General features: G+C 43.7%; 1 protein-coding gene across 3 annotated transcripts in view; it reads right to left on the bottom strand.

Moving 5' to 3' along the window:
• The window catches only part of MLIP (muscular LMNA interacting protein), a 427,685-nt gene that overhangs the window by 173,074 nt on the left and 240,754 nt on the right, over nt 1-13,857 (bottom strand). For 2 of the 3 annotated variants that reach the window (XM_063442933.1, XM_063442934.1), the window contains one exon: nt 4,888-5,034. The exons of the other annotated variant lie outside the window; for it this stretch is intronic. In XM_063442933.1, the coding sequence (XP_063299003.1) occupies nt 4,888-5,034 (147 nt within the window). The remainder of the gene's footprint in view (nt 1-4,887; nt 5,035-13,857) is intronic. 3 annotated transcript variants of the gene reach the window in all.

Below are 13,857 nucleotides of genomic sequence, written 5' to 3'. Positions count from 1 at the left end.
CTGTGTATCGGTTGCACCCTGCCCGGGTACATCAGCATTGAGGAGTGGGGTCTGGAATAGTGAAGGTTGAGCTGATGGAGGGGCTACCTGCGGAGGTGTTGTTGGGGAACGATCTGGCAAAGCTTACTTCCACTTTTGAGCCACAAATGCAGCCAGAGGAACTATACATGGTGGTCATCAGTCAACAAGCCCTCACCATGGGCCATAGCTCCCACCCAGAGGCTCAGGTAAGAGACCCTTCCCCAACCCTAGAGTGTTTCCCCTGGGAAGCCCCAACAGAGTTTGAGAAAGAGGTGACCACTGACCCCAAGTTACAAGTATAAAGGGACCGCATCACCTCCAATCAGGTTTGGTTAGAGGGAGAGAGGTATGTGTGGGATAAGGGTCTATTCTTCCATGATTCAGAGAGGGTAGTGGCTGGGTCAGAACCGATCCCCACCAGGCAGCTGGTAGTACCTCAGCGGTACAGGCAGGAACTGCTCCAGATAGCTCACAACATTCCGCTATCCGGGCATTTAGGGGTTAACTGAACAAGGTATTGGCTCACCCAGAATTTATTTTGCCAGACATCTCCCAGGACATTAGGCAGTATTGCCAAACGTGTGATACTTGCCAGAGGGTAGGTAAGAGAGAGCAAGGCCAAACTCCACCCTGTCCCCATTATTGAGGAACCATTTAGCAGGATAGCGGTAGACCTAGTCGGCCTCTTAGCTAAGCCTAGCCCCTCCAGCAAAAAAAATATATCTTGAGGCGGTGGCGCTAACCAACATTCTGTCATGTATTCATCCTCACCTTATGGTGTTTGCAGTGAAAATTGCCTTCCTAGCCGTAATGGAGGTGCCGCTCAGTGGCCCTGTGCCCATATGGCTGACTTCTGCAGCATGTCTGTGGCCGCTGACCACTGCAAATCCACACCATATTGTAGCCCCACATCCGCCCAAGGTAATGACGGCATCGCCATGCATGTTACGTCACACAAAAGACGCGCACACACCTTTTGGGGTCAGAGGCCGGTTACGTCCAATCCGATCTGCAGGAGGGTTATTTAAACTAATTTCTCCTTTTACTCATTGCCCTGTCATGGTTTCCCTTTGCTGGTTATCCGAGAGAGTGTTCCTGATCATATTATTTCTGGTATTTGATCTTGGCTTTGTTTTGACTTCCCTGATTTCTAGTATCCTTGACTTTTGGCTTTCCCTCATCGTCGTGTCTCATTCGGTTTCCCTGACCTCGGCAATTATTCTGACTATTCTTGGATATGTTAAGTCTGGCCATTCTAAGGTCCAGTTAAACGTTATCCTTAGTACTAGGTGTGATATTATTCTGCGTGCTGGATCAACTAGTAATCCTGACACATTCATGCAGAGACGGTCTCGGAAGCCCTGATGACAATCTTCTCGCGCATGGGATTTCCCTGGTAGATCGTGCCGGATCTGTGCTCCCAATTTACTGCAGAGGTCACACATCAAAACTGCAGGCTCTACGGCATTATGCCGATTTTGAGCTTGCCTTACCACCACCAAACTAATGACCTATGCGAACGGTTCAATGGGACATTGAAACAAATGCTCCAAACGTTCACGGACACCAACCGAGATTGGGAGTAATTCCTGACGCACCTCCTGTTTGCATAACGGGAGGTGCCCCAGGAATCCACATGGTTCTACCCATTCAAGCTACTCTTCAGGAGGCGAGTGAGGGGGCACCTAGACCTTATCAGAGAACACTGGGACTGGGATACCAGCCAGGACGGGACCCCCATAGTTCCATATGTACTAGAGTTCCGTGACCACCTGGAGGAATTGACTAGAACCGTACGAACGAACCTCCAAGTGGCACAGAGCCGCCAGTGCACATGGTACGATCAGGAGCCAGGGACCATAGCTTTCAGATAAGACATAAAGTTTTAATTTTAAAACCTGTCCATAATGACAAACTACAGGCCGCCTGGCGACACCACCTATGCGATCGGCCCTTGCTCTGGAGTGAGAGGACAACGCATTCTTCATGTGAATATGCTGAAACCCTACCATGAAAAAGCAGAGGAAGTAGTGGTGATCTGTGCTCCTGCCTCCAAAGACTTTGATAACGATCCCCTACCAGACCTCCTAGGGGACAGGAGTCAGACAGGCAAGTTAGAGGAGGTCAAGTTGGGAGAATGGCTGCGCCCTCAGGAGCATACTTAGGTACTGCAGCTACTAGAGGATAAGAAAGCCACCTTCTCCAACGTGCCTGGGTAAACCCATTTGGCCAATCACCGGGTAGAGACACTAAGTCAACTCCCACTATGCCAACCCCCGTTCCGAGTCCCGGACTCGGTATGAGAGAGTATGCGGAGGGAGATTCAGGAAATGCTCCAACTAGGGGTTATTGAGTCCTCCGACAGCCCCTGGGCCTACCCAGTAGTCCTAGTGCCAAAATGGGACAGTATAACCCATTTCTGTGTAGACTACTGGCGGTTAAATGAAAAGAAGGTGTCGGACGCCTATCCTGTGCCTAGGATAGATGAGTCACTAGACAAGATGGCTCCTACAATTGATCTTTAAAAGGGGTACTGGCATATCCCCTAGCCACCGAAGCCTTCTCTAAGTCGGCCTTTGTCACTCCATTCGGTCTGTACCAATTTAGGCTAATGCCGTTTGAGATGAAGAACGTTCCAGCTACTTTCCAGAAGATGGTGGTCCAGCTCCTAGATGAGTTCCAGGAATATGCCTATGCATATCTGGATGATATCACCATCTTCAGCGATACCTGATAGGAGTACAGTTAGACAGCCACTAGAGGCTGGATTAACCTTCAGTGAAAACATGGCAGTTTCTCTGAAACTGCTATGTTTTCAGCTGCAGGGTTAAAACTAGAGGGACCTGGCACCCAAACAACTTCATTGAGCTGAAGTGGTCTGGGTGCCTATAGTGGTCCTTTAAGCCAAGCAAGTGTAACATAGGCATGACCAAGGTACAGTACCTCAATCACAGAGTGGGATGCAGAAGCCTGAGCCTGCTTCCTTGTGATGGCAGGGTATTATAGGAAGTTTGTACCCAATTACAGTGCCATGGCCAAGTCCCTTACGGATCTTACCCATAAGAACCTTCCCCGCCAAGTAGTCTGGGCCCCTGAGTGTGAGCAGGCATTCCAGCAGTTAAACCAGGCCCCAGTGAATAAACCTGTCTTGACAGCTCCCAATCCAACTAAACACTTTCTTGTTCATACAGACGCTACTATGTTTGGATTGGGAGCAGTACTGAGCCAAGTCAGACCCGATAGCAGGGAACATCTAGTGGCTTACATCAGTCACAAGCTTTACCCCCAGAAGTAAGCTACGCTGCAATAAAGAAGGAGTGCCTGGCCGTGGTGTGGGCCCTGAAAAAGTTACAGCCCTATTTGTACGGACAACCACTTTCCCTGCTCACGCATCAGAACCCAGTTGGTATGGCTTAACCTGGCACCAAACTCCAGTGCAGCAGCCTTTTGGCTTCACTATACATTACCGCCCCGGGAAGCAAAATGGAAATGCTGACAGGTTGTCCAGACAGACAGAACTTTAGAAGTGATCTGTGAGCACCCCCGGACATCCCCAAGCCAATCCTTTAGGATCAGACTGTGTATGCTGGCTTGTGGTTACGGGGGAGCATTGTAGCAGACTCCATTCCGCTATATGCGGTTGTCCATACCCCCTTGTTCATCTCCCGAAAGACTATGCCCCAGTGAACACCAACCTTCCCACAAATTAACGACCTGACACCTTCGCTTGAGTACGTTCCCTGGGTGGCCACCATTCATATAACCGAATGCACTTGGTCCAGTGTATGGTGGCCATTTTGTCTCCCGAACACATGCAGCGGTACTTGGTCGTCGAATGCCTGGAACTGTTTTCGGGCAAAGATGGTACCGCTGCCCGCCCCACTTCCCGACAACTTCCCGACCACCTAGATAAACGGCATTCAGGGAATACATAGATATAATCTACCGAACAGGGGAAGCATTCGCTCCATAGCAGCCTGGGTGAGTGTTCGTTGGTGTTCACACAGGAACCCCCGAAAGTCAATCGGCCCTCCTGCCCAATTCTCTGGAACTGTTTTGGGCTATCACCTTGTGGCCGGTCTGTCAAAACTTACTTGACAATAAGTTTAGTTCTACCAAACCAATCTGAGCACTTTTTGGATATATTGTGTGCTCAGATCCATGCTATTCGAGAAAATGATTTTTATGGGGTTCCTATATTGTTTTATGTATTTTTGGGATATTGTAAAATATTTACTATTTACTTGGTATTTTTTTGTTCCTGATTCTACTCTTGGTGATCCAGCGGAGGAAAGTCCCTGCCAGGACTAGGGCTCTGCTACATGTGTGTCTCAGTATGTTTATATGTTTGTATCAGTGTGTGTATATGTGTGTATCAGTGTTGGTGTTTCTGTGTGTGTGGCAGTGTATGTATATTTGTCCACACGTTAGTCAACACTGCATACAAATACACCACTGCACTGAAATGGTAACACTACATATAAACAAATCTCTGCAGTGAAACACCAATACTTCATACATATGCCTTTTGACCATCCTTGTGCTAGAGTGAGATCCCAAAATAATTCTTGTACCGGTGCCCTCTCTATATTAGTTCCACAACTGCCTTCGAGCATCTAATAGAGAACAATCATTTGCAAGGCAATTACTGTACTCAATAAAAGTTCAGATTTGCACACAATTTCATTCATTTGCAACAAATAAAATACATTTTTGTTTGAAAATATATGTTGTGATTTTCTGGATAATTATTTATCTTTAAAGCATTTTTCATTTGTAAACATACATAGATTGCCATTTTAGCCATGTGTAATTTTAAAATCAATACAGATGTATTACTGTATTAGAAAACATATTTGAGGTTACCTTTTGTGCCATGTCTTCCTTTTTGTAGACAACAGTTTTTGGAAGAGATTTCAAGTCCTTTCCTAATGCTACTTGCGTGGGAAGTGTTCCACTGATCGGTACAAAGGTGAAGGCCAAAGGAAATGCATCACATTTAACAGATGGAATCTAAAGAAAAATGCAATAAAGAATAATCTGTGTAAATGTAGAATAATTTAATTTTTACAGTTTTTTTTTTTAAATCTAATTTATTCTACATGTGTCTTTTGAAAGGAACGCGTTTAAATTACAAGTTGTATTTTAATTTCAGTATCACACATGTCATTTGAAATATATTGTAACAATTGCAGATTAACATGAGGGTTTGTCGTTTTGACATTAATACAGTGTGAATCTTTAATTAAAACTATGTTTACCCACAGCATATTTTTATTTGTTTGACTAATTTTTCAATAACCTTTACTTTTGTTATTAAATTCTGATAAATATAATTTAAAAACAAGAAGAGGGTTCATCCTGTTTACTGATCATCATTATGTTTGGTAGCTTTATTACCTTACCTATCAATTACCTGTTGTAGTGGATAATTTAAATTAATGTGGGGACGGGGCCTGACAGCTGACTTAGATGAAAGCCTGTTAATCAACAAATACCCTCTATTTTGAGCTTAAATCCTGACCTTGTGCTTGAGAACTACACTATTGAGTGTTTATCTTGCATCTGACTAGACCCACTGGGCGCAGCCCAAAATGTTATCTGGAGAGGTTACATTCCAAGAATAAGCTTAAATAGACTTTCTAAAAGAAGTAAAGAGGGTGGGTTTGGATTACCTATAATACATTATTATTATGATGCAAGTATTCTATATCATATTTTATGCTGCGCTCCTACAGCATGGCTCTTTCCTCTGCAAAAGTAAACTACTTCAAAACCCTCATAAGCACACTGTCCCATCAACCCAAACACCTGTTTCACACTTTTGAAGCTCTTCTTCACCCTGTGACTCCCCCTCCTTCCACCACCTTGTCCGCCACAAACTTTGCATCTCATTTCACTGAGAAGATCTCTACAATCAGGAAAGAGATCTCAAATCTCTCTCCTACCCCTATCATTACATCACCCAACCCCACTCCCCCGAGGTTTCTCCTCTGTTCCTGTCCTCCCGCCCCACTACCTGCTCCCTCGATCCTATTCCCTCGCATCTCATCCGCACTTTGTCTCCCTCTCTTGCTCTTCCTCTCGCTAGCATTTTCAATCTCTCCCTTTCCTCTGGCACATTTCCCTCACCCTTCAAACATGCAATCGTAACCCCAATTCTGAAAAAGCCCAACCTTGATCCCAACTCCCCATCCAACTACCGCCCTTTTTTGCTACTGCCATTTGCCTCCAAGATCCTCGAGAGAGTTGTGTACGCTAGGTTGACAGACTTTCTCGAATCCAACTCTCTGCTTGACCCCCTTCAGTCTGGATTCCGTGCTGGTCACTCTGTCGAAACTGCTGTGACCAAAGTATCCAACGATTTTATTGCTGCTAAATCTCACGGCCAATACTCTATCCTAATCCTCCTTGATCTTTCTGCCTTTGACACTGTTGATCATCAATAGCTTCTTCACATTCTTCGTAACTTTGGTCTACGGGATACTGCTCTCTCCTGGTGCTCCTCCTACCTCTCCCAGCGCTCTTTCAGTGTTTCTTTCTCTGGTTCTGCCTCTTCTCCCCAACCCCTCTCTGTCGGCATCCCCCAAGGTTCTGTCCTCGGCCCCCTACTGTTCTCTATCTATACTGCCTCCCTTGGTAAACTCATCAGCTCCTTTGGCTTCCAATATCATGTATATGCAGATGACACGCAAATCTACCTGTCCTCCCCTGATCTCTCTCCGCCCACCTTGACTCGTGTTTCTGACTGCCTCTCTGCTATTTCCAACTGGATGGCTGCTCACTTCCTTAAACTCAACCTGTCCAAAACAGAACTTCTAATTTTTCCTCCCTCAAGTGCTACTACTCCTGTGTAGGTCTCCTTCCGAGTCAACTGCACTACTATCACCTCTACCTCGCAGGGTCGCTGCCAAGGGGTTCTTTTTGATTCTGACCTCTCTTTTACTCCCCATGTCCAATCGATAGTCAAATCCTGTCGCTTCCAACTCAAGAACATAGCACGCATCCGCCCATATCTAACGCCGGACACAGCCAAGATACTGGTTCATGCTGTTGTTCTCTCTCGCCTAGACTACTGCAATCCCCTTCTCACCAGTCTTACATGTTCCCAGCTTGCACCGCTGCAATCTATAATGAATGAGGCTGCGAGGCTTATTTTCCTGTCCAGTCGCACCTCCCACACCTCCACGCTCTGTCAGTCCCTGCATTGGCTTCAGTTAGATATAGGGCCCAATTCAAAATTCTGGCACTTGCTTACAAATCCCTACATAATGCTGCTCCAACATGATTGACAGCTTAGAATGGAGTGCATCCTTCTGCAGGATCACCAAATAATATCCTCCCTCATACACAAGTATGTCCCGTCGAGACCCCTGCGTTCAGCCCAAGACCTACGCCTATCCTCTGTCTGAATCCCCACCTCTGATGCTCGCCTTCAAGACTTCTCCAGGGCTGCACCTATTCTGTGGAACTCACTTCCCTCCACAATCAGACTTTCACCCAGCCTCCACTCCTTCAAAAAAATCTTTGAAAACTCACTTCTTCATTAAAGCGTATCAATTAAACTGTCAGCAGGCTTCTCATCCCCCACCCCATGACTCCTTTCCTGCAACTGTCAAAAATGACCTACCAAGCACTCAATAAACTCTTCTCTAACAAATTATTTAATTCCCCTACTTTAACCCTTTGTGTCACTATACCCCACTCCCTCTAGCATGTAAGCTCATCGAGCAGGGCCCTCAACCCCCTCTGTTCCTGTACGTCCAGTGGTCTGATCTCAATTATGTGTCTGTTAGTCCACCCATTGTACAGCGCTATGGAATTTGTTGGCGCTATATAAATAATAATAATAATAATAATATTTTTTTTAAAAATGCACAGTTAATGGTCAGAAAAAGAGATCTGGTACAGAATAGAGGCAGAGGCAGCTAACTGTAAAATAATTATCAAAACTTTTTTGGGCGCTTGAATAAATTAAGCACCAATGTTTAAAAATGAAAGGCTGTATGTTTCTGAAACATCTACTGCTCCCGTGGCAAAAAAACAATAAGAAAAATAATTAAGCTTAAAGAATATCCCTAACTTTGTGAACTTAGAAATAATTAAAGATAATGTTGTGAACTTGATATTAAACAACTGAAGAAGAGCATGGATCTATAAAACAGAACAATTAATTCAATCGGAGGTATTAAAAACTTTCCAAGATTTACACATCAATTATAATTTGCCTAATGGGGAATGATTATATCTATTTGAGAATAAAAAGCTTCTTGTTAGACCTTATCTGAACAATAAGTAATGACATTTCATTGTTGTTAGAAAACAATTTCACACAGGAGGAAAACAAAAAAAATTATGATGAAATGTGTAAAGTTGATTGAAATGTTATGCTCAACACAAATCTTGTAGATTACATCTTAAAAACATAGCCCGCATCTGTCCCTTACTTATGCAAGATGCCACTAAAGAGCTTGTCCATGCTCTAGTAATTTCCCGCATGGATTATTGTAACCCTCTCCTAATTGGTCTTCCCAAAAACAGTATTGCCAGGCTACAGTCTGTAATGAATGCTGCCGCCAGGCCGATTTTCCTCTCTTGTTGGTCCTCTCACACCTCACCCCTCTGTCAGTCCTTACATTGGCTTCCTTTATCCTATCGGAGTCAATTCAAAGTGCTAACCCATACCTAAAAAACATAGCTCCTCTTATATCTCTTCACAGATCCATAGGTATGCCCCTTCTCTGTCTCTCCTCTCTGCGCGTGAACTTCTCCTGTCTGCTGCTCGCACCCGTACATCCAACTCACGCTTGCAGGACTTCTCGTGGGTGGCTCCCTTCCAAGTGAATAGCCTACCTACTGCCATCAGACTCTCCCATAGTCTTCAATTATTTAAGAAGTGCCTTAAAACCCATCTCTTTAGGAAAGCATATAGCCTCCTAGAGTTACCTCTACCTCACATACCTATCTATTGCTCTCTCCTAAAGGGCAGCACTCTACTTTCTGCTCCAGCTCTGCTTCACTCCAACCTATTTTGATTGCTATTTCCTTTCCTTTTTTGTTTTATACCCCACCTCCTATAGACTGTTAGCTCGTTTGAGCAGGGTCCTCTTCAACCTATCGTTCCTGTAAGTTTTCTTGTAATTGTCCTATTTATAGCTAAATTCCCCCTCCTATAATATTGTAAAGCGCTATGGAATCTGTTGGCGCTATATAAATGGCAATAATAATAATAATAATAATAATAATAATAATAAGGGAAGTAAAAAAATGTGTAAGATATTGGGAAAAATACCTAAATATTGTGATTGACAGCTTAGAATGGAGTGCATCCTTTTGCAGGATCACCAAATATATTCATGGCTTGTCACTCCTAGAAATGTATCAATTTAAATGTATCAATAGGTGGTACCAAGTTGCAGAAAAAATGGCTAAAATATTTGAGAATTATGGTAAAACTTTCTGGTGTTGTGAATCAGAAATAGGCACTTATACCCACATATGGTGGAGATGTAATCAAGTTAAGGCCTTTCGGAGCTGGGAAGCAGAACTCTTAAACAATATGATTCAAAATCAAATAGTATTAACTCCGCAATTGTCATTAATATTATTATTTTTTAATTCTTTATTTTTGGTGTGCAGCAACATAGCATGGATATTTTACATTCACAGGAGTCTAAGTCGCGTATAAGGTTATCCAGCATACAATACAACTAAAACAAGAAGGTGCACTTTTTTTTTTAAAGTAAGAAATAAAGACAAGAGTAACTCAGTGCATATAATTTGGCTTATAGTTAAAATTAGAACAGGACATAGGCACTGGACGGTTAGATAGGCAATATTCGAGTTAATCAGGTAAATAAGCAGATCAAAAGAGTGTCAGTACCTCAGGAGGACCTTTAATGCACAGATAAGAAGCAAGACCTCAGGTAGTTAAGGCATTAGATGGAGGGAAGTGAATCAAAAACTAGGTGGCCTAAAACATAGACAGAAATAACATGCTACAAGAAAGCCTGAAAACATCAGGAGGTTCCTTCTCTCCTCATCCTATGCCCCTGAGGGGTAGGTCACAGTCCAGTGTTGGTGTAGTGGATATCAGGTGAAATGTCCCATGTTGAGGCCAGCGTAAGAGGCGGCAGTGGTATGGAAGTGGGACAAGTGGCTGCATGGGTCGCTCTTCCAATATGGTAGAGCAGGGCCTGCTTTTGTGGAGGTTTGTTTATTTCTTCAGCACACTGTCAGTTTCCTGCTCGGTCTGGACGTGGAGGTCTCCACTGAATCCCAGCGCAACAGTGGGGTGGGCTTGGGCATACCCGAAAAATTGCTGTAGCAGCCCAGTGTGCCAGCTTCGGGCAGCCGCTGCCCCTTGATGATCCCTGTGTTGCTGCAAAGGGCTCCCTCCAACATTGCCCGCCTGTGTTAGCCTGTATTGGAGATGCATGTAGGGGATATAAAGGTGAGCAAATAGGTTGAATCTTCGGAGTTGTAGGGCATAAGCGAGCCTCCAGCTTCTCCCAAAAAGCATTGAAAATCATGGTCAGATGGAGCTTCACATTTGAACTCACACAGATTGGTTAGAGGGAGCACATGTCGTCCACCAGTTTGCAGGCAGCACTTGTACTGGACTTGAGTTTCAGCTGCGGTGCCGCACTCCCACTATGCTGCGGGGGTATCTCCAGGGGGAAGACTGGGATAACCCCCACTGGCCAAGAGAGGGGGTGTGAGGGCGAGGCTGCAATAGACTGTCAAGTGGATCCCACATGATGGGCTACATGTTTGCTATCACCATTAGCATCTCGATGTCACCAACAGTCTGATGGTCTGTGTAAGCTGATATCTTGCTGTTTTTCAGTAGTATTTTTTGATAATTGTCGAAGTAGCGTCCACTCAACTTGGTGGTCAGGCCCTACCCCATCATTATTACATTTAAAGTTGTTTTCATTTATGCCAGAACAAGTATATATTTAATAATCAACACTTGGCAACAAAAATTATGATTGCAAGGGGATGGAAACAAAAATATAAATTTTATTAGCCAATTATTATGGCAACTTAAGATGGAAAGGGGGAAGAGTGTGGTTTTCAGGTATTTCAATAACAAAAAAAAAAGCTATCGAGTCTGTCAAAGTTCTTTCATTAAAACAAAATCAGTATATAGTGTGGTCCTTGTCAGCAGGTAGCACGGTCCTCTAGGGTAAACAACAGGCACAGTCCTTTTAATTGCATATAACTCAGGTACTTTATTTGTAAATCCACAGGAGACAGCAGTAAATGAAAACATAAATATAACACAAATCCCTATAAACAAAAACCTAGCTCGGCTGAGCACTAACTAACATTAGGTTCCCTATCTCTCAGGGGTTAAACTAGAACAAAAAGTATTGGTTTCACCAACCTAGTGTCTTTATCCGCTCTCAGCACTCCAGTATTTAGTCAGCCTGCTGCTTCCAGCCTTCCAGAGATAAACAAACATTCTCCCCTTACCTGCCTAGCAGGGAGGGGTTTATTCCCACTGCTGCAGCTGATTACCTGTAGCTGAGCAGTGGGTTGGAGACAGTCCAAAAACCCTGGCCTGGATCTATGTCTCCCAAGAAAACCACTAAACTGCAGAGTGGAGCACTGGCCCACCCTGCCCTCCAAATGCTCCACCCCAGGGGCCTATAACTAAATATTCATTTCAGTTATATACACAACCAGAAACACACACTCCCCCTGGGGTTAAAAATCATATGCCTCTCTGAACAATTCTGTTGAAATATAAACTCCCTCACAGACGACCCCATTCACCTTCTCACAATAGTTACATAGGTACGTAGGCTCAAAAGAGACTTGTGTCCATCAAGTTCAGCCTTCCTCACATTTGTTTTTTTCTGTTGATCCAAAATAAGGCAAACAAACCCAGTTTGAAGCACTTCCAATATTGCGGCAAACTAGAAATATAATTATCTCTTGACCCCAGTATGGCAGTTAGATTTATCCTTCATGAAGCTATTACCCTACAGTTGAAAAATTATATAATTGAATATTCTGTTTTTGCAAGTATGCATCTTGTTGCTGTTTAAACATCTGTACGGACTCTGATAAAACCACTTCTTCAGGCAGGTAATTCCATATTACATTATAATTATAATTGCATATACTTATTGTTCTTACAGTAAAAATAACTTTTCCTTTGCCTTAGACTAAATCTGCTTTCTTCCTGTCTAAACGCATGACCTCATGTCCTAGGTAAAGTCCTGTTTGTGAATAGATTTACACACAATGGCTTGTATTGGCCCCAGCTATATTTGTATAATGTTATCATATCCTCTCTGAGGCAAATTTTTCTAAACTAAAGAGGTTTTAATTTTAATTTTTCTCAATAGCTAAAATGTTCCATTCCTTTTATTAAATTTGTAGCCTGCCTCTGCACTCCCTCCAGTGCCACAATATCCTTCTTAAGAAGAGGTGCCGGAAATTGCACAGCATATTCAAGATGTGGTCTTACCAGTGATTCATAAAGAGGCAAAATGATATTATCATCCCGAGAATTAATGCCCTTTTTAATGCATGACAATACCTTACTGACCTTAGTCACTGCTAAAGGACATTGCACATTGTAGAATAGTTTGTTGCCTATAACAATGCCCAAGTCCTTCTCGTGTGTTGTTATCACTAATTCGCTTCCTTAAGGGTGTAAGTTGCTTGGGAATTCTTTACGCCGAAGTGCATACCTTTGCATTTCTCTACATTACATTTCATCTGCCATTTGAGTGCCCAGTCCCCCAGTCTATCTAAATCCCTCTGCAGCAAAGTAATATCTTGCTCACATTGTATTACTATATAGAGAAAAGATATGGTCCCATATGATTTAAATTCATAAATAACATTTCCTGTCAGTATTGTTTTTTTTGTTTGTAATATGTGCAATTTAACAGTTTGTCAAAAATTTTTTGAAAACTTTTGTCTAATGAAGATTTTTTAAAAATAAAAAGGGGGCAGGGCCTGACCTTCATGACAGCCAGATGTGTCTTAGGAGAGCTCCTAACTTGTCTGGTACAAATAACTAAATATTAGCCTACTACTGCTTTATTCTTGATACTAATGGCATCCCACATGCTCCCTGACAGGGGCGATATACCGAGGCATGACTGACTGCTGCTTGGCTTACCATATAATGGCATTCTCGATTCCACACACTGTGGTCTAGCAAATGCATCAGGTGGGAGAGGCGGCCAATCTCTCGATTTGGAGCGACCTGAACCCCTGTGGTAACCTGCTGGTACCCCTTTACCCCTTCATCTGGACTGGTGGGGGTCATCCTGGTCAACTCCTCAAAGGCCCTGCCGCTACACGAAAACTGCGGGCCTGCTCTAAAATGGCCACTGTTCCTGATGGAGAGCAAGCTAACTGCGTCTCCAACCTAGACAAAATCTTTATGGCATTCTGGCAGAAGCTACACCAACGTCTGCTGGAACCTGTTCCATGTGCACACTCTAAGGAATATCCAGTGCAAACTGACGACTCCATTACCAGTTTGGGCTCGATGTCGACGGCGACGGATACATCACCACAAGATGGTGAAAGCTAAGCCTCACCAACTGCAGGTTTCTGCGGCTCGGAGAATACACCTCAGAAGTACCAGAAGAGCAACAAGAGGCTCACCAAGCTAATACCACCATCCTGCTCGAATGATACTCCTCCCAATCCCTGGATTCTCCAGCCCACAAGCTTGTAAGAGGACGCAGGACCCTAATCTGCCCCTTAAGGGGTTTGGCTGAGCATGAGACTCATGCTAATGTAGGGTGCCTATTAGTCTGATACAGTTCATTAGCATGTTAAGTGAAAACATACTTATTT

The sequence above is a fragment of the Pelobates fuscus genome, chromosome 2, assembly GCF_036172605.1.
Source record: "Pelobates fuscus isolate aPelFus1 chromosome 2, aPelFus1.pri, whole genome shotgun sequence".
Lineage (NCBI taxonomy): Eukaryota > Metazoa > Chordata > Amphibia > Anura > Pelobatidae > Pelobates > Pelobates fuscus.
This window is presented reverse-complemented; position numbering and strand designations above follow the sequence as displayed.